Source organism: Zalophus californianus, chromosome 4, assembly GCF_009762305.2.
Source record: "Zalophus californianus isolate mZalCal1 chromosome 4, mZalCal1.pri.v2, whole genome shotgun sequence".
In the NCBI taxonomy this organism is placed as follows: domain Eukaryota; kingdom Metazoa; phylum Chordata; class Mammalia; order Carnivora; family Otariidae; genus Zalophus; species Zalophus californianus.
The window spans coordinates 181,953,110-181,980,359 of record NC_045598.1 but is presented as its reverse complement, the minus strand read 5'-3'; the positions used below and the strand labels follow the sequence as shown (position 1 = coordinate 181,980,359).

General features: G+C 41.1%; 2 protein-coding genes across 10 annotated transcripts in view; one reads left to right on the top strand and one right to left on the bottom strand.

The window, feature by feature from the left end:
• Window positions 1-1,885, bottom strand: part of PHF20L1 (PHD finger protein 20 like 1) — a 72,912-nt gene extending 71,027 nt beyond the window's left edge. For all 9 annotated transcript variants that reach the window (XM_027585244.1, XM_027585390.1, XM_027585463.1 and 6 more), the window contains exon 1: window positions 1,602-1,885. The gene's annotated coding sequence lies outside the window, so the exon portion shown is untranslated. The remainder of the gene's footprint in view (window positions 1-1,601) is intronic.
• Window positions 1,886-12,506: 10,621 nt separating this feature from the next.
• Window positions 12,507-27,250, top strand: part of TMEM71 (transmembrane protein 71) — a 36,484-nt gene continuing 21,740 nt past the window's right edge. The window contains 5 exon segments of the mRNA XM_035727421.1: window positions 12,507-12,793; window positions 14,213-14,288; window positions 15,901-15,961; window positions 17,748-17,960; window positions 19,479-19,651. Of these exon segments, the coding sequence (XP_035583314.1) occupies window positions 14,249-14,288; window positions 15,901-15,961; window positions 17,748-17,960; window positions 19,479-19,651 (487 nt within the window). The 5' untranslated portion in view covers window positions 12,507-12,793; window positions 14,213-14,248.

Below are 27,250 nucleotides of genomic sequence, written 5' to 3'. Positions count from 1 at the left end.
TCCTCTGCCAGCGACAACATCAATAATTCTTGTGAGTAGGATTTTTCATTAGCTATGATTTCCTACTTTGGTATCAAATGATTCAATAAGTTTAACATATAAAGTTACAACAGAAATTTCTTCCTTATACTTCACAGTCAATAAGCATTAATGATGTGGATTTTTTCAACTGCAAATTTATTTCTACTCTATTTCAATATAGTCAGTGCTCACACTGACAAATAAAAGTGGTCGTAATATTCAAACAAACAAAAAACTACAAAGGAGTATCTATTCCTCTCTACATCATTGACACGCACACTCTTCACTCTCCTTTTGGCCACACTGGACACCCAGAACACCTGAGGTAGCCTTTTTCACTGACTAGTACTTGAGGAATAGGAATGCACTTTAAGACAGACTAAATCAAAATGTAACAGGTAATCAGGAATGCAAACCTACTGTTACTGGGGGGAAAAGAGCGATCCCTGAAACCTTTTTGATATTTAGAATTACTAACACGACTATGCTCTCTCCCGGGTTAAAAAAGAAAATACACAACTACAGCATTTTTTTTAATGGTTTGCTCACAATTCAAAAGGGACAAAACATAACAGGAAAAATAAAAACAAACTGTCCTTTCCTCTTTGAAAGAATCTAATTAGTAAGGGGTAAAAATAACACCAATACTTGTCATAGAAATATGTAAAGTCAAACCCAAATACTCATGGGGGGTTGGGGGGACTATTCTCTGGCCATGTCAAGAACAAAGATCAGTTCATTAACGTTAACAGGACGCTAGGCCAGAGGGTATTTCGTGTAAAAGGAAAGCATGAAAAAGTCTGGTCTGCGTGTAACATATAAGGCAGTTACTTAAATATCTGTGTAGAAATCTAACCAAACTTTTCTACTTTCTTCACAAGAAGAACTTAGTAAGAGGTGTTTACCAGTTACACTATTTTCTATAATCAAACATCGAACCCATAAATGTGGAGTTAAGACATATAAACTCCCAGTGATACTTCGGGATGTGGCACAATTTCCTTTTCCCTGGGTGGAGAAAGGAGAACGAATAGGGATTTGAATTAAGGAAAAGGCGAAGTAAGACAGTCTATGGGGGGGGGCACTTCAAGCAAAGAGAAAAGGGGACAGACAGAACGCGGAGGAACATAAACAGAAAAGAACGCAAACAAGAATGGCAAAAAATATATCTGGATGGTTAACGTTGCAAGAGATGACAACTAGAAGGGAAAAGAAAATTAGCAAGAAGACGCAACACCGAGAAAGTGAAGAAGAAAAGGTCAGAGAATGGCCCCGGGGCCAAAGAAGGTAGGGGCTTGATGCGGGGCGGGAGGGGTTGGCAGAGACAGACAGGAAGGGCTTAGACCAGGCTGGCCGGGAGCGGGAGAAGCCTCCAGGTTTGACAGCCGTCCGGCCCTCGGCAGGGGGGAAGGAAGGGAGGAGGAGAGGGAGCGACTGCGCCCAGACAATAGGGGCGGCGAGTTAAGGGGAGGGACGCGAGAGGGGTGCGGGCCGGAGAGAGACACCAGCGCGGGGGCGTCCCGGGCGGCCAGACGGGATCCAGGCGGCCTCCAGGCCCCGCCACCGCCGCCGCCTCTTACCGACTCGGCCTCTTCTCCGCACAGCAGCCGGGCCGTCCGGGGCCGAGCCGGGGCACGAGCCGGGCGGCCAGCCCGGGCCTCCGCCTCCGCCTCCGCCTCCGCCCAGGCAGCGGCCGGGGAGGAAGCAGGAGGGGAGCGCGCTGGGACCGCAGCGCCGGGTCGGGCCCGAGGTCGCGCGGGAGCTAGCAGGTCCGAGCCCTCAAGCCCGCTCAGGGTCCGCTGCCATTGCCTCCGCCTCCACCGCCGCCGCCACCGCCGGCCAGCCCTGACGCGACGCCGGGCCCAGCGACGTCAGCCGCCCGCGACGCGCCGGAAGCGGGCCGGGTCGCGTCACGTGACTGACGAGGGTTGGGCCCGGGCTGCGCAGCCGATTGGAGAGCTGCCCTTGGGAGACGGGGCTTTGCAGCAGTTGGCTGATAGCTAGCGGGAGGGGCGGTGATTAGCAAAAGAGAGAAAGCTGGCTCCAGGAGTCCATTAGTAGTTGTGAAGTGTTTGACCTTTGAGAGATGAGCACAGAGCTCACTGAGTATTATTATTGTCGATTTGATAGGAAACAGGCTACCAAAATTCCTCAATCCCAGCACCTTGGGCAAACTTGTAAATGCACGACACTCTTTCTTAGATATCCAGCCCATTTCATAATAAGAATAGAGCAAATGGTTATCGCCATAGTCGACAAACAGCTATGGAGCGGACGCTTTGTGGAAGTTACTGTGTTGTTAGTACATTACATGACAACCACATTCACACAATTGCATTGCTATTTCATGAGATTCTTACAGTACAAAAGGCACATATTACTAAGAGGAGTGTGTGTTGTGCAGCTAAAGAACCTATGGGTAAATGGATGTGACTTCCCCAAGACGACCCAGCTAAGGATGAGGGAGCTACTGTTCTTGTATATCTACCGTGTACCAAACTCTGTACTAAGCACAGGAGAAAGTGTCCCCACGGTAGGGGAAACCAACAAGTGAACACATTCAAAGCAATGTTGGGATGAAAATCTTTTTCCTCTCTCTCTCTCCAATGTACCACTCTGGATCTCAAGCTTTCCAAAATGCAACATTGCATACAAATAACACTTATATTTATCATGCTTTACAGTGTGGAGTTAAAATAGCAAAGTATCTCTCTTTAAGCTTTAATTATAGTGAAATTTGGTAATTTAAACAACTATATTCATGTCCTTTTATTCCAGAGACATTCATTCAGCACTTACGATGTTACTAATAGCTACTGAGCTAGACTGAGCATGGCGATATATAGAAAAGACATAAATAAGACAGTCTCTAGTGGACATTTGTCTTGTACTGGAGTTGCCCAGCATCTGAACTCCTTACCATCATGGTTGTCATTAGTGTAGTACTCCATATATTTCTAGGATCTTCTGAACACAAGACAGGATTATACTTTCTGCCCTCCTTAGAATTATGTGTGACCGTTTGATTTGCTTTGGCTAGTAAAATGAAACTGGAAGTGAACTTTGTCATTGCCAGCTGGTAGTTTTAAAAGGCAATTCACCCAGATTTCTGTCTCTAGCACAGTGATAAGCAATATTTGAGACAGTAACTGCTCTAGTTACTGAGATTCTAGACAGATCGTGATAAGCCCAGAACTCACTGTTAATCTACAAATGATAGGTAGTATAAGGAGAAAAATAGTCATTCTTTTAAGCTTTTGAGTGTTTGGAAGTTGTTTGTTATGCAGCATAACCTAATACAAACTGACCAATACACCCACCTTATGAGTATTGGAGGCAGATTCAATCTCACACTAAATAAGATGAAAATGTCGGAAGCTCCCATTCTCTGTCTCCCTTCCAGCGAAAGTGCTCTTCTGAGCTACACTTACTAGTGTAGTGTCCTGAAGACTGTATGAGAAGCTGCAGATGATGTTCAAAATAAGGAAAATTTTCCCCAACAGCAGTGACAGTACCAGGGACCAAATTTCTGATTTTCAGCCTAGAGCTAACTAACTGAACGCTGGCAGAACCCAAGCTCACCCATAAGCCAGTGAGAAAAAAATAATATGTGTTGTTAATGTCAGTGAAACTGTGAGATTGCTTGTAATTTAAATAAAGTGTATACATAAAGGATAACATAGAGTCTATCCACTCTCCACTGTTAGTTAAGAATTCACAAATCTACCCTGAAAATATGATTCTCCTATATTAATTTGTACTCCAGTACAAATTAATTGGGACTTATTAAGGGACCCCACCAATAATACAGCTTGAAAGAAAAAAAATGGAAATGAAGTCTTATGTAAATGATTGCTGGTTTGTGAATTGTGCAGGTGAGTATTTTCAATGGGCTTAACACTATCCGCTAAAGGACACTTTGGAAATGGAGAGGGAAACACTTTTAGTTGTCACATGATTGGGGTAGGGCACTGCTGCAATTTAGTGGGACAGAGAAGGGCTGCTAGCCATCCTAAGACAGTCCAGTCCCATATCTTGAAGAATTGCTCCAGGTCATGCATGACTTTGAATGTCCCTCCAAACATTCATGTAGGTCAAAACCCTTTTCATAATTGTCTAAGCCCTGAACTCAGTTTTGCACCAAAGCACAAATTATTTTGCAAGGTTTTAATACATACTCAACTTTTCCAGGAATGAAGTAACCATGTAATATGAGGGAAGATTGTTCTTTTTTACAAACATGTCCAAGAGTTTATCCCATTTTTAAAAAATCGTGCCACCATTGGCAAAGCTACTCATAGTATTTGAGGCACTGATAGAATGTACCTGTATCACTCTGCATCCGTAGCTGTTACATTCAAGGTAAATCTAAATTTTGATGCAAGCACTTGACTACTACATTATGTCTCTTTATGAGTCATGGCTGAACACTTATGTATTGAAATGCATGTTATTTTTATTATAAACTATCTCCATAAAGTTTGTTCTTATGTTATTGTTATGTCATTATATTAATTTTTTAAACATGTGTAGCTTGATTTTACCACCTATGAATTTAATTTCAGAAAAGTCCTGAGGATATTACATAATATTAACTCACAAAGGGGGCGTTAAGTTTGATAAAACTGAAGAAAACTCATATAGGCTATCTTTGCCTCTTTTGACCATGTAGAGTCAAAGGTCAGGATTGGGGCAGGGATATAAGATGTAGAAAAGTCTAGAGATGACTCCCCAGCCACACAGCGAAGCTCTTCATTGCTGTGTCCCCTCCCCTCTCTCCCACCCAACACACCCCTCATCCAGATGGTTAATGTTAGCCATCAGTCACTTCATTGCCAAATATAGAAAGAAAGAACGTACAGCTGTGTTTGAGTGGAACCAAACAAGCAGTGAGCAAATTATCTTGAAACAACCGTCCTTAGGCAGAAATCATTGAACTAAATTCTTCCAACATTAAAAATATAAATATGAAACCATTCTATCTCCTGGAATATTTGACAATTCTATATACCTATTTTAAGGGAGGAAAAAGTTACTACTAAATATCACATATTCTTTGTTACATATGACACACAAGAAAGCCTTTTTTTGTGTGTTTTCCTCTAATCTTATAATCAGCACCAAAGAAGAAAATCAAAGGAATTCAAAAAAAAAATTTGAAATATACTAGTTGAATAGACCTGAACTGTTGGAATAGACACCTGTGGCAACTCTCTATTCCAGGTGCTTAAAAATCTTTGAAAATGGCACTAGTCTCTCTTCCTTCCCAATAAACCTGCTTGTCTTATCTGTCACTCTATCCCTTTTTCAACTGACCAGAAGTGGTAATTGTTCCAGAATTAATCTCTTGCCGTTGGACCTCTAGGCCATGTATGAACAGAATGGAGAGATACAATCTCTCCCTTATGTCCACACAGCATCCTGTTCACATTTCTAACATGATTCCTATTGTGATGTATGGGTTTATATGCTGCTTTCTTAGAATGAGTTAACCCTAAAGATGATCAGATGTTATAAACAACTTTGTTTTATTTATTTACTTTTACTGGAAGTTCATATGCTACTCAGAAGCTACCTGGATTTCTGAGATTTTTAAGAATTTTTGACTTGGCAGTAGTAATTTGAAATATCTGTCTCCTAGTAAAGGTCATACAATAGAAAAAAATATGTTTCACTTGGCAAAAGCTTAAAAATTCAGCAAGAGAACTGAATGATAAAGAAGTCCTTTTTGTACAGACTGTCCTGAAACAATGGACTGACCATGATTTTTTAATCCAAGCCTGGACACTCATGAGAGTTAAAAAAAAAAAAAGTGCTATTATAATTATACCAGAATAACAAGTGGATTCCTGGAAAGTCCCAGACAAATTGAGACATTCAATCATGCTCCCTAAAGCAGGAAGGAATAATAAAGAGAAATAAAGGTAAAGATTCCCTACCTGCAAAAGCACTGAATATGGAATCAACCCTTGATTCCTCAGTGGATTTTCTTCCTTGCCCTACCAGGACAAAAGATGGACTTTTCTTTAACTTTCAGCTTCTATGTTGATTTTTTGTACCTCCTCTGATTGTTGTTTTGCACTGTTAACACTTGCATTAACTAAGTAGTATTTTCAAGCGCTGCTCCACCAAACATCTGCATTAGACCCACCTAGGCTCTTTGTTAAAATGCAAGTCCCTGGGCCCTAACCTGTGTCTTAGATTTGGAGATTAGCAATCTGCACTTTAAAAGCCAGATTTAAATGATTCTTAGTGTACATGAAGTTTCAGAACTGTGGTATGTTAGAATTCGTTTGGTTGCATGTGACAGAAAATGTAATACAAACAGGTATAAACATAAAGGGAATTTCTCTTTATGGAATCAAGAAGGGATAAATCTGCCTTCTGGGGCAGTTGGAGTCAGGGATCAAATGATAACATCTTTTATTCTGCTTCCTGTGGGTTGGCTTGACTTTCAGAATCCACATGTAGGCCCCCAATAGCCTCAGCCTTGTCATCACAGCATCTTGATGAACAAAAAACAAGTCCTAGAAGTCATTCTTTCATTGGCCTAAATTAAATCAGGTGCCTGCCTGTGAACCAAGCATGGTGGCCATGGGGGTGATTTGGACTGACGTGACGTGGGTCTGGGTCCCATCCCCAATCAGGCAGATTTGGTAGCAGAAACTGGCCCAAACCTCATAGACTGAGAGATGGGAATGAGTGCGTCCTTTAAAGAAAATTGGGATGCTGTTACTTGAAAGAAAGGGAACAGAAGCTGGCCAAAAGAACAACTAATATTCATTGCAACTGGCTTCTACTGACTGTGACTCCAAATTTCAACTTACAGCCATGCAACAAAACTGAGAACATTCTTCCTGGTTTGCAAAACTAGAAAAGCAAGCCAAATGAGAGGCAAATCTAGTGAGAGATTGACATAACTTTCATGTTCCTGATTCCTTAGGTGTTTGCTTTTAGAGGCAGTTTCAACACCAAAGAAACACATTGCTGGGGATTGTTAAAACTGGAGGAGAGGGCGCTTGGGTGGCTCAGTGGGTTAAACGACCTACTCTTGGTTTCAGCTCAGGTCATGATCTCAGGGTCCCGATAATTGAGCCCTGCTTAGGACTCTGCATTCAGCGCAGTCTGCTTGAGATTCTTTCTCTTTCCTCTTCCTCCCCCGTCCAGCCTTCTCACTCTCCCCCCACCACATTCTCTCTCTCTCTCTCTGTCTCTCTCTCTGTCTCAGAAATAAATAAATAAATAAATAATAAAATCTTTTTTTAAAAATTGGGGGAGGAGAGGGTAGGCTACAAAACATAGCAAGTATACAGATTAGTAGTAACCAAACAGCAAACAATTTTAACCTCTTCCTGATCATTACTTTCCTTGAGAATGGAGCTAGCCACAATTCATTGGCATTCTCAGATAAGGCAGATAGCGTGCATGCATCCTTTCATCATTCATTGGCTTGTTTAATCACTCAATAAACTTTTATTGAAATTCTCCTGAGTGCTAGAAACTGGGCAGTAGATGGTGAGAGAACAGGAAGAAAAATAAGACTAGGTATCCAATTCTAAGGTGACTTGCCATGATGGGAAGATGGACACAGAAACAACCAGGTATAATAGCAATATTAATATTCAGTTAAATATTAATCCATTTGAAATAGGCATACATTCCTGTGTGTATTCTGACTCAGCAAATCAAGGAAGACTGCATAGAGGAAGTGGCATTTAAAAAATGCTTTGAGGATGAGTAAGCTTCAAACAAAGGGTTCTGTGCAGATTCTAAAATTATTATTGCCCTATAGTTCTTTATAGTTTTGTTTCAAGCTTTTACAGATAAAAAATATCATTCTACTTCCATTTCCTTCCCATAAGCTTTTGTTGAACATCTGCAATGTGCCAAGTACAGTGCTAAGCCCAAGGAGCATAGTGATAAATGGGCTTAATTCCTGATCTTGAGGCATTTAACGGGGCGGTCAAGTAGACCAACACACAAAAAGGGGCTTTGGGTACAATGTATGTGTCAGCACGCATGGATGTGCAAGGTCAGAATATGTGCTCTAACTGGTCACTTGTCACTGGTCTAAGTGTCTGTCCTCTTGGTTGGGACCAGAACACAATACCAACATCTCCAAAGTAACTGCTTGACATTCCGATGAAAAGGTGCCCCTCTGGGGGAGGGAATGGGGTTGGGTAGGGGCAGAGAACTTGCCTGCACAAGCATTGCCACAGTTCACTGTTTTGCCTCAGTAAAAAATATTGCAGCAACACAACTTTGTGGTCAGGTGTGGGATTACTTCCTCTTTTGTATTTTTGCAAACATTCAAGAGAGCCAGTTTCACCAGGATAAGGGTAAACACCATCTGATTTTCTTTCTTTTTTTTTTAACTCTGAAGATCATAGAAGACTATAAATTTAAAGGAAATAAATGCATTAACTTGTTTCTTGTTTTTTGTTTTGTTTTGTTTTGCTTTGTTTTAAATAGCAACTTAGGGGCACCTGAGTGGCTCAGTTAGTTAAGCCTCTGACTTTGGCTCAGGTCATGATCCCAGGGTCCCGACTCCCTGCTGAGCAGGGAGTCTGCTTCTCCCCTCCCTCCTGCTCATGCTCTCTCTCTTGCTATCTCTCTCGCTCTCTCAAATAAGTAAATAAAATCTTTTAAAAATTAATTAATTAATTAATTAACAACTTAAAATAATGAAGAGCTAGGGGTTTGGAATGAGACCAGGAGTTGTAAATTAAACCAGACGCTATTACCAGAATGTTTGGGAACTAGACACATCTCTGATTCTCCTTTCCTCACATAGAAATGGGAATATAAAAGCTACTTCGCAGGTTTGTAATGAGGATTAAACTCAATAGAACAAGTCTTACATGTTTCACCAATTATAATTGATATACAAATGTCAGGTGTTGCCTGATGTTTCTTTCTCACCAGTCACAGGGACACATATTTTTAGTCATTGTAATCTCTGAGGGTGGTCTCAGTTTCACTCACTGTGATTCCATGAAAATACACATCTGAGGACTTACTTTGCATCAGCCCTGTATCTGCTGCTGTAGATTACAGAGACCAATAGAACCCGGTTCTTGCCACCAAGAATGCAGGCTCCTACTTAGACTTTATGATAGGGTTGTCATGAGCTAATCGGTCTCTTTCCATTCCCCTCCTCTGCCTGCCTCCCACCCCATGTCTCAGTCTGTCTCTCTCCATTTCAATCTCTTAAAAAAATTATTCCCAATGTCATTCAGATATGAACCCTGAACAAACGGTAAGGACATATCTAGAGCATTTTTGAGACAGGAATTCTAGCTGCAAGAAATCTTACATAAATCCTAAAAAAAACCACACATTACTGAATTCATTTATGAGTTCTAACAGTTTTTTTTAAGAATCTTTAGGGTTTTCTATATATAAGATCATGTCATCTGCAAATGGATAATTTTACTTCTTCCTTTCTGATTTGAATACCTTTTATTTATTTGTCTTGCTAGTTGCTCTGGGTAGGACTTCCAGTGGTGAGAGCGGGCTTAAATTTATTGCTCACCCTTTCCCTTTCTGCACACAGGACCTCCGTTAATAGTGGAGAATTGGATCTTCCTCGGGACATCCTTTTAAAAACACTGATTTCTAGCATGCAGAATAAAGGTGCTAAAGTCAGTTCTGCCTAGATTTTAATTCAGTTATTCATTGATTCTACAAATATTAATGGATAACCTATTATATGGCAGGCAGTATTCTTGATACTGGGTCTACAGAAATGAAGAAAAGTGACCAAATCCTCTGCCTTCATCAAGCTTACAGTCTGCTGAGGAATATATTTATCACTACAAAAAAATAAATGCTGTGGTATGTGATATAGTGAGAAGTACTAAGGAGAAGAATAAAGCGGGGGGGAGGGGGGAAGAATAAGGAGATTGTGTGGAAGGCAATTTAGGCAATTTAGAGTGACCAAAGCAGCTGAGTCAAGAGCTAAGGGAGGTGAGGAAGAACACTCTGTGACTATCGGGGATATTCTGGGCAGAGAGAAGAGTGAGCACAAAGATCCTGGGGCAAGCACAAGTCTGACGTTTAAGGAATAGCAAGGAAAAAGTGGGTCTGAGGAGAGAGGAGCAAAGGGGAAACTGCAGGGCTGGAATTCTGGCTCTGACACTTTGTGGCGCTGACAGAATTATGTAAACTACCTAACCCTCCATCCTGCATGTGGATAATATTTCCTAGGGCTACGTGAGGTTTAAACAAGATTGCACACATACAGTGTTTCGTACAGTACCTGGTTCGTAGGGAATGCTCAAACACGTTTGAAGTGATCGCTGTTGCTTACAGGTTGAAAATCCAAGCTTAGAATCGTAGCTCTACCAGCTCACCCTTTACTGGCTCTGTGACTTTAGGCAAAGTGTTGAATTCTCTGTGCCTCAGTTTTCTCACCTGTAAAATGAGGACGGTAACAGAGCCTCCCTCATGGAGTGGGTATGAGGATTAAATGCGCTAATATATATAAAGGAAGTGGAACAGTGCCTGGCAAATAGGAAGGGCTCCATAAAGTGAGTAATGACTATGATCATTAGTGAGGTCCCAATATGTTTCAGATCAGTAAAGGAATAGACCAAAAAGTAAAGTCTTTTTGATGTCAGCCTTTTGGGAAAGGGGATTTGTGGACATAGGCAGAGCACAGGGTCTTTGAGGAAGTCAGAAGGATTTTCTTGTCCTTCTTCCTCTAGAAAACATGAGCCAGGGCTGGAGGAAGACGATGAAAATAGAAAGAATAGGAGAGACGGGAAAAGGATGAGAAGGAGGAGAGTTATGGATTACAAGAAAGAGGGTACCAGACTCCCGGGAGAGCTGGAGAGCGGAATGGCTGTCTGGCCAATGTAGGCAGAGGTGACCAGACCCAGTCTGGAATAAATGTGCCTGTATTCGAAGGATGCCACTAAGGCAGCAAAAGATCCTGACAAAATAGACTGCAAAAACAAATGGCTCAGAAAGTAACACGTATGAGGACTATGTATTCGTTCTCTCTCGTTGTGTGAGAATGACCCCAACCCTTGGTGCCGTAAAACACCATTTATTATCACATAGTTTCTCTGGGTCAGAAATGTGGACAATGCTGAGCTGACTTCTCTGCTTGAGGGTGTTCACAGGCTGCAAACAAAGTGTTAGCTGGAGATACAGTCATCTCAAGGCTCAACTGGAGAAAGATCCACTTCTAAGCTCACTCACGTGGCTGTTGGCTGGATTCCCAGCATTGGACTGAGGGCTTCAGTGCTTCCCTGGCATTTGAGGCAACCCCTCAGATTCTTGTTTGTGTCCTTCTGCAACATGGCCACTTGTTTCATCAAATTGTGAAGCCTAGAAGGTAATAGAGAGGCCAAAAAGGCAGAAGCCATAGTCTTTTGTAACCTAATCATGGGGGTGACCACCCATCACTTGTGGCATATCTATGCAGGAGAAGCAAGTTACTTGCTTCAGCCCACACTGAGGGGGAGGGGATCCCACAAAGATCTTTGAGGGCCATCTTTGCAAGCTGTCTACCACAGACTAGATGCACTCTCCCCCAAAAGCTTCTGCTGCTAGGGGCATATTCTACAGAAGATCCGGCCTGTGGCATAACCTCAGGGAGAAAGGGAACCTCAAGAAAGAAGGAGATTGACTTTTCTGCCAGGCTGACCAACTGGGGCTTCAGAAGAAAAACTGATCTACAGAAAACAAACAAAGAACACATCTTGCACATCGGAGCTGATGATTCACTTATTTCTCATTTCTTTGATCTCATTTCATTCCCCAAGGCATTCTGCAAAATGTATATTATTACTCATAATTGAAAGAACTGCAGCTCAAAGAGGTTAAGCCACAAATCCAAGGTTACATAGCTGGTAGGCAGACAGAGTTTGAATCTCAGTCTGTGTAACTCCAAAACCCACACCCTTTCCATATCCAACGCACCTTAGTGTTGCTAGAATGTATTTTTTTCTTTTTATCATTTACAATAGCAGAGATTTTTAGGAACCCGCTGACAGGAAATTCTTTGAGCTCAGCTAAAATATAAGCATAAAATGTAAAATGCCACCCATAGAGTTTCCTGTAAAGCTCAACCTTTGGTGAATCAGCATATTGCCACTACCGACATTTCCACAAAATCCAGTTCCTGGTATTGAATAATATTCTGAATTTCTATAGCATCAGTGCATTATCACCAATAAATCTAATTGATTTGGAAAGAACACAACTATGCACTACTATACTGAAAAGGCTCAGAGGATGACAAGCAAGAAGTGTTGCTTCTCCAGAAGTTCTTCTTATGTCCTCGCAGTGAGGGTGATGAGGTAGCTCAGAAAAACATCCCTCGAGTGACCGTGATGTATCCAGCTGGCCCGATTTGTGTGCTCCACATCCCCTGCCACTGGTCCAGGAAACTATTCTGAGTCTTCACCATACTCCTGGGTGTGAACACCACTGATGAGAGCCCAACAGGAAGTGTGACCTCATCCTGCCTCTCAGTCTCTGGTTATGCAGGCTGTTTTTGAAAGAAAACAAGAGCAGTTATAAAGCTGACTTTCTCAAGAACTACATGCCCTTTTATTCTAGGAAAGAGCCAAACGAACAAGAGGCCACTGAAGATAAAACTCTGCACACAGTCATGTGTGCATGCCTCTGTTAGAAGGAGGGAATGGATTTCCCTTTATTACAAGACTTCTCGGCACCTGTTGACACTCTGACATTCTTTTCAGCTGAAGAACCGCTAAGTCCTGGATTTCTCCACTGTCGCCCAGAGGAAACTTTGCACGTCAGTAATTCTTCTATTTATCAATAGCAGGGAGAAACTGGGAAGTCCCTTTAGAAGGAACATGTATGGACAGATTATTTTGCAGAATGGATGTGTTACTTTGATTGGACTGGTAGACAGAATCTATTTCTTGAAAAGATTTAGAGCTGTTACTGAATGTTTTTTCAGTGTTACTAATACTCGATTAACTGTTAGTATACTGCCTGTAGCTCGATACAAATATTTGTGAGATATAGCAGTAAAACCTTGCTTTCTGCCACAGGACTTGTTGGTTTAAAATTAAACTTAAAGCTTGGGGAAAGCTAACATGGTATAATTTGGGCTGCACACTTCAGATGATACTGATCAAAAATCAAAAGGACAGTGGCAAACTCTTATATTACGGTGCAAACAATATTATTTTATATTCCAAACAAAAATCTATGAATGTGTGCTTTGATTTAGAGACTTCCAAGGAATGCCAGAAAGTTCTCCTGACTTCTCTAAAGGTCTCTATAAGCTAGGATCTCTATTTCTCTAAAAGGTCTTGCATCTAATTTATTGAAAGAATCAATTTTGGAGCTGTAGGATTATCCTGGTTTGATTTAATGTATGACAGCTACAAAAACAATCCATTACTAGTGATCACATTTTAAAAATGTGGATAGGTGGTAAATCAGAAAAGAATTTAGTCCTACCTTGCAAGGCTATTAGGATAGCGATGTGTAAAAATGTGTCGTAGTCTACAGCAGGTAGATCTATGTGATGAGTGGTACATGATCAAGGTCTACATAATTTACACACTTGGATATATTTTAAATTTGTAATTGAGAAAGCAAATTTATATGTTCATGAGAACTGCGATTTGAAATATGCCTGGTGGTAGGCTATTTTTACCGAAACGCTGCTTGTGCTGCTTGGGAATGTCCAGGCTGACAGCATCTACTAAAGACTTTCAGTCTTCACTATGACTACCTGTCAATGGTTCGAGGTGTTGCACAAAAGACCAACACCAATCCCCAGGTATTGCTTGAAACTTGATGAAGAGGGCGATGTGTGTTAGATGACAAAACTACAAATACACTTATTTAGAGGGCTCTGCAGCCCAGTCTTTTTTTCTGATTTCTTAACCAAATAATTTGCTTGCATTGTTTATTTTGATGACAAATCAATCACGTAAACCTAGGTTTCCCAAATAAAATGTTCTTATTTACAGAACAAGATTATTGGATGCACTCAGCCAGACAATGGGAAATAATACAAAATTGTACACGCAGACACAGCCTCAGTGGTCATTCGTTCCAGTCTCCTCCTTCAGTCCTAAATCTCTGTGTCATTCAGTAAACAAGTCTGACTGGGTGCAATTAGTAGATGCCATCTGTTTTGGCATCATTTTTCTATTTTTAAGATATAATCCACCTTTTTTCATGGCTCTTTCAGAAAATCTGTGAAGTTTGAACAAGCAGCCTTCCCAAGATGTACCGAATATCTCAACTGATATCAACACCAGTGGCAAGTAAATGTAGGAGAACTGCTATGCGCAATTATCTTTTGAACGATTAGACTTCTTTTAGCAATTTCCTTGCTTTGATTTTGCTGATACTCATACCATTAACCATCTGTCAGTAGCTTGTGCTTCGTAAGTGCCAGTGTTCACTTTGGCAATGATTTTGACTTCATTTCTTTCCTTGAGAGAAATGTGGTATTTGTCGTTTTAGTAGAAAAAAATCACTGGTTTTTTAGATGCTTGTGCATAAATGTGAAAGGAGATTGTTTATCAGCTACTATTAAGATGCAAAACTGTCTATAAAAAATACTGAATGATTTTGATAGCTACTTGCAGGAAGTAAGGGCGTTGTTAAAACGGTAGTGGTTTCAAGTTTCTTCCTTCCTCTTGTCATTTTCTCTCCAAGTCCTGCTTCTAACCCCTCCCCCCAACACACATACACCTATAATTTACTCCTTACAAATCAACCAGCCCAATCTGAAAGCCTAAACTTTGTCTTAGATATTAATCGTCCACAATGGAATCAAGTTTCACTGAGCCTATTATAAGTGTTCACACATTAGTGTATAAAATCCTGCTTTAGAGTTTAGAATATTAATTAACTGCACTTTCCCCAACTGAAATCTGTTGCTATGCCTTTGGTTAAAGTGGATTGAATGGATGGATGATTTTTTTTTTTTTCATTAAGAATATTCACAGGCAGGGCGCCTGGGTGGCTCAGTCGTTAAGCATCTGCCTTCCGGGGTGCCTGGGTGGCTCAGATGGTTAAGCGTCTGCCTTCGACTCAGGTCATGATCCCGGGGTCCTGGGATCGAGTCCCGCATCGGGCTCCGAGCCTGCTTCTCTCTCTCTCTCCCTCTGTCTCTCATGAATAAATAAATAAAATATTAAAAAAAAAAAAGCATCTGCCTTCGGCTCAGGTCATGATCCCAGGGTCCTGGGATCGAGCCCCACATCGGGCTCCCTGCTCGGCGGGGAGCCTGCTTCTCCCTCTCCCGCTCCCCCTGCTTGTGTTCCCTCTCTCGCTGTGTCTCTCTCTGTCAAATAAATAATAAAATCTTAAACAAAAAGAAAGAATATTCACAGGCTTCATACATTGGAAAATCATTTATATAACACAAAACAAAACTTAATTTATTTTCCTCCACTAATGTCTTCTGCTCATTATTTTACAATAGAAGTGCCTTAAAATTCCCTAATGAGAGACAGTCTAGGCAGATGATTAAATTCTTCAAATTACTGAGTAAGCTAAAATAACTAGCACATTGGGTCATTGATTTTGGTATTCTACAGCTTCACACAAGATGCTTTCTTCCTCCTTTTCATGATGAGTCAGTTTGATGCTAATGGTTTATTATTGCCTCATCCTCCACTAAGAAACCTCTAAAGGAATGTTGAGTGAGAGAAGAAACAGAAGATAGAAGCCCTTAGATTATTTCTGGCTCCCCATAAAGGCCTGGTGACAAGTCATGTTAGTCCTGATTCACTGGATGGCTGCACCAGTTGGAATCTCTGCTGAGCCTGGAGCTATTCATACCTTCTTTGACGCCTCCATTAAATGCAGTCATGCATGCTGGGGAGGTGGGATAAATTCATACTTCTCTCCTGTTTGCTGATGCAGGTTCTTCTGGCTCTGAGACAAGATATACTGGAGAGCCGTCTCCCACATGTGTTTTTCCAAGGTATTCCATGGGACTTTTCTCAAGACAAGTTAATCATGTTTCTTCCTGTGTGTCTTACTTTGTTGTATTCCTGGTTTAAAAATACTGGTTTTAGCTATCATCCAGTTTTGGTATGGGCATAAATCTTTAGTCCCATGGACATACAAAATGAAAACTTTCCTAACCTAATAATGGAATTTGAGGGGGTGGCTGTGAGTGTGGGAGCAAATGTGAATTGTTTGGAGAGCGGAGAAACTGCTGGATGCTGATGAATAGTTACTTTTTCTCAAATTGATGTTCTCCTAAATACGCTTTACTATCTTACTTTATAAGAGCAACAAGATTCTACACCAATGCCCAAGCTGGCCGAATTCCGTTCCCCACAAAAACATGTAGAGTCTACCATTTTGTTCAAGTTCTACAATGAAGTCTCTCCTTTTCCTTCCTTCCTTCCTTCCTTTTTTTTTTTTTTTCTGTCTCTTCTCTCTTATTCCTCATGCAGGTCTCATTGATGTTTTCTCTAGCATTTTGTAAAATGTGCCAATGGTGTAAAGGAATCATGCATTGGTGTTAGAACCTGCTCTTATTTGTAAATTCTAGGCCTCTTGCTACTATCAGATCAATCAGCCAAGGATGAACAAGAAGGCCGTGAGGAACAAGCACATGCTTTAGAGTCAGATAGACTGGAGCTCGAATCCTAGCTCTGTCACTCATCAGCTATTATAAAATGTCCAAGATCTTTGTCCTTCTGCATCTCATGTTTTTTTTTTTTTTTTTCCCTACAGTCCAATGAAGATTACAATACTTAGCTTTTGGGGAGGTTTGTGAAAAGTAGATAGAGCATGAAGTATGAGCCAGGCTCATAGTAAGTTTTTAATAAATAATATCCATTTAAAATAGTATTTTACTAACTTTAGTGCATGTATTAATTGTGTACAGGTTTCTACATTTAAAACTTTATCAGAGGGCTCAGTAGGTTAAGTGTCTACATTTGGCTCTGGTCATGATCCTGGGCTCCTTGCTCAGTGGGGATTCTGCCTCTCCCTCTTCTTCTGATCCCCACCACCCAGTTTGAGCACGACCCCCAGTTTGTGCTCTCCCTCCCAAATAAATAAATCAAATCTTTAAAAAATTAAATAAAACTTTATCAGAAATTCAGTAGAGCTTGTGGCATGAGGTGGCCTTTCAATCACACAGGCATATGATTGTTTATCAAACCTAAGGCACATGGAGATTTTTCCAACTGAATAGGTTTCCCTGGATACCAAATCACAAACTACAGGATCATTTGTACAGCTGACCTACAGGGAAATTGGCAAAGGCCAAAAAGATCTCTTTGACTGCTTGTTCACCCTATAATTCATCTGTGTCTGGTGGCTGCATAGTTGTAATTTATCAATCACAGGGAAAGAGTAAAGATACTGCAATTGGAGGGCTATTCAAAGAAAGGGGGTGGAGACTATAAGCTTCCAATATCCCAGATAGGCTGTTTTGCAATTTTTCCATCCAAGAAAATGGATTAATGTCAAAGATGTAGTTGCATCATATGGTGAATAGACTGATTAACCATAATGTTTTTATCAACATGTTTAAAACAGAAAGAGGCACTAAATACCTTGTCGTTTAATGCTCTCACTAGTGAGAAGATGAAGCCCAGATTAAGAGTGACATTCTTAGGGTGGCAGAAGTAACTGGTAGCCATGAATGCAAAAGAGGTATTTTCCTTCACAGTGGCTAGAAATGTGGTTTTTGTGGGACTGGATGTAGTGGTTAGAGATGTAAAGGACTTTCCTTCTTCCCTCTTTAGTTTTGCCTGTGATTTCCTAGATGGTGGCACTTCCTTCGAATGCTGCTCTGTAGATCTCCTGACAGCCTCCCACTTTGCCTGTCGCCGAAGTCCCAGACTCCTCTCCAATGGCTACTACACTTGGACAGAAGACAGTTTCCTTTGTGACAAAGATGGCAACATAACTCTGAGCCCACCCCAGACCAGTGTTCTTTACAAGGAGAATTTAGTTAGGTAAGTAGAAGATACTACATAAAAGAATCTGAAGTCCAATCCACCCACTAGTTATTCATTCATTCATTTGTTCATTTAGCAGTGATTTCTAAGAGCCCATTACTGCTCCAGACTTTGGAAGCACAAAGACTGATATGGGGCAAGGACAGCTGACATGAAAGCAAACAAACGTGATGAAGCAATATGGGTGTGTGGGTAGAGGTCTGAACAGAATGCAGTGGAGAAAAGGAAAGGAAGCCTATTTCATTTGGGAAAACAGGTTAAAACAAGATTCCTAGACATAATGAAGATTGATTTGAGTCTTCACAGATGTAGGATGTTAGCTAAAATGAAAGTAGCAAAGGAGACTTCCAGAGAGGGAATGGGCATGGGGCGCTGGGAGACCCTGTGCCATTTGGGACATGGCAGGTGGTTTGGCAGAGATACAACTCAGGGTGGAAGGGACAGGAGAAAAGACTGAGCAGATACAGACTGAACAGAGAAGCTTCAAGTCCAGCTGAGGGCATTGATTTTTGTTCTGAAGGTAGAGAGGAGCCATTGACAAATGACAAATGACCAGATTTATCCTTAGCACATTAACACTGATTACAATGTAGAGGATGGGTTGCTGGGAGTGTGGATGGGTGAGTAGCCAAAATCTTTCGGAAATGGAAATCAAATTATGTCATCACCATGCCCCTCCCTTGACATACCCAGTGGTTTCCCTTTGCTCTAACATCAAATTCCAACTCTTCACATAATGTTACAATAATGGAAAACCATTCAAGATTCTTTATTCCCTGCCTTAATTTTACCTCTTCCAGCCTCATTTCCTAGCATGGCCCAATATGAGACTGACTTGTTCTTCAATGAATAGGACAGATCATCCTATGCAGCCCAGTGGTCACCTATCTTCAGAAGCCTTTCTTGACTCCTGATCAGCAATGCCCTTCCTGGTGCTCTCAGAGCAGCCTCCAGTTAATTCTGTCAGAGCACACATCCCCTACATAGCATGGTAATGCAGGGCAGAGACTATGGAGCCAGCCTGCCTGGGTTTGCATCCCAGTTATGACACTTACTAGATGTATGACCTCAGCCAAGTTACTTAACCTTTTGTGCCTCAGTCTCCTGATCTGAAAAATGGGGTCACAATAGTACTTCCCTCATGGGGCTGTTCCAAGGATAATGTGTTACTTTATGTAAACCACAAGGAAAGACATCTGGTGTGGGATAAGCTCTGTGAAGTCATTAGCTTCATCTGCATAGTTCTTGTCTCTTTCCTGTACTGGTTTGTGAACTTTTTGTACCAAAGGTTTTATCTTGTATCTCAGTATCTTTGATATTGATCCAGGCACCTGGAACACACAGAAATTTAAGGACCTTCTGTGGGATTAACAGAGGGAACAAATGAAGTGAGCTTTGCAGATCTGAATTACAGAGATGTGTTCTATGCATCAAATCACTTCCACTAAATTCTTGGTTTTGAACCAAAGGTGGCTGCTATTCATTATGCATCATGCTACTTTCGTTTCTCTCCAGAATATTTAGAAAGAAAAAGAGAATCCGCCGTTCCTTTTCTAATCTCTTCAACCTCGGTGCCTCTAAATCCTGACTGCATGGAAACATCTTTGGTGATGTTGACTCTTCCCTAAGTGAGGACACCTGGTTAGAGGGGGTCAGGAGGCTGGACATGTACCATTGCAATGAAATCGGTGAGTTTGAATCTCCTTTTCCACAGTGAAATATCATTCACAAATGGGCAGTAGCAACCATGTGGTCCTGGACCAATTGCATAGAAAGGATGGGCCACATTTTTAAAAATCACCTAAAGTTCTCTCCACACTACTTATATGATCTAACTACATATGTATTCATGTCATGTGTTATGCAAAATAGCCTAACTTAAATGTGTAAATTATTAAGCTGATAATACCTGAAGAATGTATTTGTACATCTTCAATATGCCTTCTCTATATGGGATATAGATGGAGAAAAGACACTGAAGTTGGGGTCCAAGTCCCAAGTAACTGAGGTAGTTACTTAATTTGGCGATGTCTCAATTTCCTTATTTTCAAAACAAGATACATATGCGAGTATAATAATATATATATGCCTGTTGAAATACATGCTATATATATTAGATATACGTGTATATCATATATATACACGTAGACATATTAAATATACATGATATTGTTTAAACATATTATGCAATACACATAATACAATATTAATATATGTAAATATGTGTGTATAGATACACATATATGTACATAAACACAATGATGTGGACTCAAAGTATATCTTAAAGGTTAAATGGGACGTGAAAGTCAAGCATAGTTCAATCCCTGGTACTCAGTGATTTGTAGTTACAATTATTTTTATTACTAGCATGGAAACAATGGATATTTATTGGGCACCTACCATCTGCTAGGCAGTGTGCTAGGTCTGGGGACATAAGAGTAAATACAAATAACATAACCCCAGTCTTTAGTTTGCTGGGGCAGTGGGGTGAGGTTCAGATCTTTGTCAAATAATTGCACAAATAAATATAGAATAATTATGGTAAATGCCATGGAGAAAAAGTATATGATGTAACAGGACACATTACCCAATCAGAAACTCAGGAAAGTTGTCCCCATGAAAGTGGCATTTGAGCTGTTTTCTACAAACTGGGAAGGGCTTCAATGGGCAAAGGGGGAAGGTAAGAGCGTTCTGGACTCAAGAGACAAAACGGCTAGGTCTGAGGAATCTAGGGAGTAGGTTTGCTGGGTGAGGGAAGACCACATGCATGGTTTGGAGCATGTTGAGTTTAAGTTCCTTTGGCACATAAGGGGCAAGTCAGTCTGGAGCTCCAAGGGACAGTGTGAGATAAGACAACACATCCGTGAGTTGCCTCGCTCTAGGTGGCCCCTGAAACCATGGAATGGGTGAGAAAGATTAGGAAGAGGGTAGAGTTGGCAAAGAGGAAGTCTAGAAGGGAGCATTTTGAATGGGTTTAATAGAACAGGAGTAGCCTGCAAGAGGGATTGAGAGGAGGCATCCAGAGAGGTGAGAGGAAAACTAAGTGTTGTGAAATAAGAATCAAAGGAAAATACTGCTTGAAGAAGGCTGGGCCAGTCATCAGGGGCAAATCATGCCCAGGGGTTAAACAAGATGTCAACCGGTTTCATCGATCTGGAAGTTATGGGTGGTGGAGTGATGGAGGCAGAAGAGAACTAGGAGGGATGCCTGGGTGGCTCAGTTGGTGAAGCGCCTGCCTTCGGCTCAGGTCATGATCCCAGGGTCCTGGAATCTAGCCCTGCATTGGGTTCCCTGCTCAGGGAGGAGTCTGCTTCTCCCTCCCCTGCCCCCCCCCCCCCGCCACTCGTGTTCTCTCTCACTCTCACTCTCTCAAATAAATAAATAAAACCTTTAAAAAGAGAGAGAGAACCAGAGGGTAGAGGATGAAGAGTGTGGGAGGTAAGGAAATAGAGGCATGGGGTATTGAGGACCCTTCAGGATGTCTTCTGAGAAGGGAAGGAGAAAGACTTGGTCCCTCACACACACACACATTCCACTCTGGTCACACTCATCCACTCTCAGTTTCCCGAATGGACCATGTTCTTCCACACTTCTGTAGCTGTGCTCATGATGTTCACTCTTCTGGAATTCATTCATTCATTCATTGGGAAGATCTTATTGAGGGACAGCTATGTACCAGGCACCTTTTTACACACTGGGACATAGTGGCAAACAAACTTGTTCTCATGGAACTTGCATCCCTGTGGGGGGAGACAGACAATACATAAGTTACATAGCACGTTAAAAGAGGTAAGTGGTGTGGGGAACAACAGAGGAAGAAGAGATGGGGATTGCAGGTTTAAGTAGGGTGATTAAGATGGCCTCATGAGAATGACTTCTGAGCATTGACTTAAAAGTGGGACTAAAGCATCTAGGAGAGGAACAATCCAGGCAAAGGAAATGCCAGCACAAAGGTTCTGGACTAGGAGCATCCCAGGGCTGAGTGTAAGGGGGAGAGAGAAGATAGGATTGAAGAGGCATGTGGCTGGGTGCAAGTGGGGAAGGACAGGGACAATGGGAAGCCAATTCAAAAGCTTTGCCTTCTACTTTGAGTAAGAGGAGAACCCACTGGGGGATTTTGATCAGAGGAATAACATGATTCCATTTACACATTGACAAGATATCTCGGGCTGCTGTGTTCAGATTAAATGTAAGGTACGTATTGCAGAAGAAGCAAGGAAACCAGTTAAGAGGCTGTTGGAGTGACTCAGTGGGGAGAGAATAGGAGCTTGAACGAAGCAGGTAGAGGTGAGAAGCAGTAGGACTCTGGATACATTTCAAAGATAGTGCCAACAGGAAAAAAAAAAAAAGAGCCAACAGGATTTGCTGATGTGGCCTTAGAGAAAGAAGTCAAGTGTATTTATTTATAAGCTAAGTACTTTACATTCTGTCCTGTTTAAGTATATTACCTTGTTTATATACATTATCTTGTTTAGATATCCCCAAACCCCCTCGTAAGTAGGTCATATGATCAGAATTTTTTATAATTACAGTGAAAGTGAGGCTCAGGGTTAACTGACTTGCCCAAGTTCATTTAGTTTATAAACAGCAGAACTGGAATCCATTGTGGGTCTGTCTGGTTCAAAAGCCCAGTCTTTGCTCTAGTGCCAGTAAGGATTTTGCTTTTCTTTCCAAGATGAAATCCAACATATACCCCACAGCCCAGGCTCAAACAGCAAGCAAGGGAGTCATATAATACAACAATATAATAATTTAAACGTATAGTACTTGCATGTCTTACTATTTTTCTCATTCTGCTTCCTGGACAGAGAACACAATGCTACATTTATTTTTTTAAAAAAACTTTTTAAGTTGTGGGAATTATAGATTCATGAGAAGTTGCTAAAAATAGTACAGAGAAGGCCTGCATACTCTTCATCCAGATTCCCTAGCTGGTTACAACTTACTCAACTATATACAGTCATTATCAATACCAGGAAATTAACATGGACACAATATGATTAAGATTTCACCAGTTTTTAAATGCACTTGTGTGTGTGAGAGTGTATTACTACATCAATTTAAAAACAGAGTAAGTACTTGTTAAATGAAGACATAATTCTTATACAAACAAAAGATTAATTAAATGGAGTGTATCCTAGTTTCCACAATAACAAGGATGTATAAACAAGACAATGAGAAGAGAAGGAGGCAGGGCGGTGGGGGATGAGCCTGGAAAGATAAACTGAAGTTATATTTGGAGAACCTTCTGTGCCGTGTTGAGGAGCTTATATTTTATCCTACTCGATCAAAAGTGTCTTAGAAGGCTCTTGAGCAGCGCGATAACATAATCAGATTTGAATTTTCAAAGATTACCTTGACAGTAACATGAAGTGAAGATTGGATGAAGGGTACCAAGTGGGAGCTCAGGGGCACTTAAAACCAACAGGCAGACAAAGTAACATGGATCTGGAAATAGAGAGGAAGGAAGAGATTTAACAAATATTCTTCAAGGCAGAGTGGACAGGTTGGTCAACGACTGAATGTAACTATGAGAAGTGGGAAGAATCAAAGCACGCTGAGGGTCGGCAGGAAAAGTTCAGCCATCATGAAGGCCTGGAAGATAGTACTAGCAGAGTGACGAGGAGAATGGGCGCTTGAGCTGAATGGGCCTGAATTCAAGTCCTAAAACCATCTTTTCCAACCTGAGTGTTCTTGGGCAAGTTAATTAACCCCCCTGACCTCCATTTCTTCACATATAAAGGAGGATAATAGTAACACATAGAATTATTGTGAGGATGATATGCACTAATTCATGAAAAGTACATATTAGCATAGGGGCTGGTGTTCTGCTTGGGACTTATTAGCTCTAAAGAGGCAAAAAAAAAATGATTTGAGTCAAGAAACGAGACAACAAATTCTATTTCACATGAACTGAAATTGAGGCAGCAATGGGAAGTGGAAAGATAGCCAGGGGAGGTTTGGAAACCTAATAAAAGCATTGCAGAACAAGAAAGGACCTAAAGATATTCCTTTGGAAGCCAATAGGAGAAGTTGTAGAGGTCTCTGGAATAAAGGGGTTTACCTATAGAAAATGTGAATGAGCAGAAAGGGGAGTTAAGAAAGGAACTGAGGAGGTCAAACAGAAGCTCCAATCATTATTTCCCCTAACAACAATGAGTGTCATGGGCCAGAGTTATCCCAACCAATCCATATATCTTTTAAAGTTTTATTTATTTATTTGAGAGAGAGAGAGAGAGAGCAAGTAGGGGAAGGGGCAGAGGGAGAGGGAGACTCCCGCTGAGCAGGGAGCCCCACATGAGGCTCAATCTCAGGACCTCAAGACCATGACCTGAGCCAAAGGCAGATGCTTAACTAACTGAGCCATCCAGGTGTCCCCCAACGAATCCATATTATGTACATCCCCTCTCTCCAGCGTCTGTGAGGGGGTATTACTCGTGTGTGTGTGTGTGTGTGTGTGTGTGTGTGTGTGTGTGTGTGCGCGTGTTAAGAACACTCAACATAAGACCTACCCTCTTAGCAAACTTTTGTCTACAACACAGCACTGTTAGCTGTAAGTTCTGTGCTGTGCATTAGATTAGTAGGACTTATTCATCTTGTACATCTGAAACATGGACTGCTGAAATCACATAGTATTTCTCCTTCTGTGTCTGACTTATTTCATTTAGCATAATGTCCTTTAGGCACATCCATGTTGGTGAGGTTGTGGAGAAAAGAGAACTCTTGTGCATTGTTGGTGGGAATGTAAATTGGTTCAGCCACTATGTAGAGGTTTCACAAAAAAAAAAAAATTAAAAATAGAACTACCATATGATCCAGCAATCCCACTTCTAGGCATGTACTCAAAGGAATTGAAATCAAAATCTCAAAGAGATATCCTCACTCCCAGGTTCACTGCAGCATTATTTACAGGAGCCAAGATAGAGAAACAACCCAAATGCCCATCAATGATGAATGGGGAAAGAAAATATGGTATATACATATAATGAAATATTAATCAGCATTATTAAAAAAGGAAATCCTATCATTTGCGATGAGATGGAGAGAATATTATTCTTATCTCCATTTTATAGAGAGGGAAAACTAAGGCAGATTAGACACTTTCCCTGGGGCCACACAACTAATAAGTAGCATAGCCCAGATTCCACCCAAGAGTCTTGAGTACATGCTCAGTACACTATACCCAGGCAAAGTTCTCTGGGGAAAATTTCTCCGACAGGGAACCAGAAGTGCATGTCATAGAAGAGGAGAATATAAAGAAATGGCTAATGGTGTACAGCTTAATAAAGAAGTCAATTCAAGTGTCCTATCGTCCTGAAAGTTTCTGATAAATAAGTTATGTAAGGATTCTTTAATCAGAAGGCAACATAGGGGTCATTTTACCTACTCCTGGCATCCCTGGCAGATGGGCACAAATGCCTACAGGAATCAGGAGCACTCATTACCTTTTAATTGAGATATAATTCACATATCTACCATTTAATGTGTACAATTCAGTGATTCTTAAAAATATATTCACAGGGTAGTTTGTGCAACCATGATCACTTTTTTAAAGATTTATTTTAATTCCAATATAATTAACAGTGTTAAATTAGTTTCAGGTTTAGAATACAGTGATTCAACAATTCTCTACATTACACAGCGCTCATCATGATAAGTGTACTCTTAACCCCTTCATCTATTTCACCCATCCCCCCACCACCTCCCCTCTGATCACTATGTTGATTCTCTATAGTTAAGAGTCTGTTTCCTGGCTTGTCTCTTGGCTGTTATTGTTCATTTGTTTTGTTTCTTAAAATACACATATGAGTAAAATCATATGGTATTTGTCTTTCTCTGACTGACTGATCTCACTTAGCCTTATATCCTCTAAATCCATCCATGTTGTTGCAAATGGCAAGATTTCATTCTATTTGATGGCTGAGTAATATCCCATTGTGTGTGTGTGTGTGTGTGTGTGTGTGTGTGTGTGTGTGTGTGTGTGTACCTCATCTTCTTTATCCATGCATGCATCGATGGACACTTGGGCTGCTTCCATATCTTGTCTATTATAAATAATGCTGCAAGAAACATAGAGGTTCATGTGTCTTTTCGAATTAATGTTTTTGTATTCTTTGGGTAAATACCCAGTAAAGTGATTACTAGATCGTAGGATAGCTCTATTTTTAATTTTTTGAGGAACTTCCATAGTGTTTTCCACAGTGATTGCCCCAAGCAACCATGACCCCTTTCTAATTCTGGAACATTTTCATCACCCCAAAGAGAAACCCCACACTCATTACCAGTCACTCCCTATTCCCCGTCCCTCCTTCCCAACCCCAGCCCCTTACAACCATTAGTCTGCTTGCTGTCTTCATGGATTTGCCCATTTTGGACTGCCATGACTTTTTAAGGCTGCCTCTTCCTCTCACTGGTAATGCTGCTGCAGTCTGGCTTGCCTATGTTGACCCATCAGGTAGTTTTGAAAGTTTCCATCCCTTGGTTCTAGGCTGGTTTTCCTGAGTACATGGGGCAAGTCTCTTCTCAGTTCTAAAGCAACATTTCCCAAAGTGTGGGCTGGGGTGGCAGACACTGCTAGGACATAGAAGCCATGAACACTGGGGCGTCTGGGTGGCTCAGTTGGTTAAGCATCTGCCTTCTGCTAGGGTCATGATCCCAGGGTCCTGGGATACAGCCCCATGTAGGGCTCCTTGCTCAGCGGGGAGTCTGCTTCTCCTTCTTCCTCTACTCCTCCCAACCCCCACCTATGTGCTCTCTCTCTCTCTCAAAAGGAATAATAAATCTTAAAAGAAGTCACGAACACTGAATCTCACAGTGACAGAGAAGCTGCGGTCCCTTTTCCAATTCTCTCGGTCCTTCTGGCATAACCAAGGAGAAAGTCTCAGTTTAGAATTTTGGTAGCTTTAAGGCTCAAACTCTTGCTAGTCTTTTGTTTTCACCAAATTCTTTTAACAAAGAACAGGCTCAGAGCTTTCTGGTACAACAGTATTTAGGGCAAATTAAATAAAGTCTCATTTTCATTGTACTCAGTTTTACATTTACCTTCTCTTTATGGTATTTAAGTGATTGACATGAAGTTTCCTTCAAAGGGCAAGATTTAATGAAACAATTTAAAGAAAATATTAAAAAAGGCTGAGTCGGCAGGCTCTGGGATACGACAAAAATCAGGAAAATGATGCTTGGATCCTGGAAGTCTGGGACTCAGTGTTCTAAAGGCAATGTTTCACATATTCGGAAATTAACATCTAGTTTTCCCATAGTTGCCTCCTGGAAACATGTCCAAACAA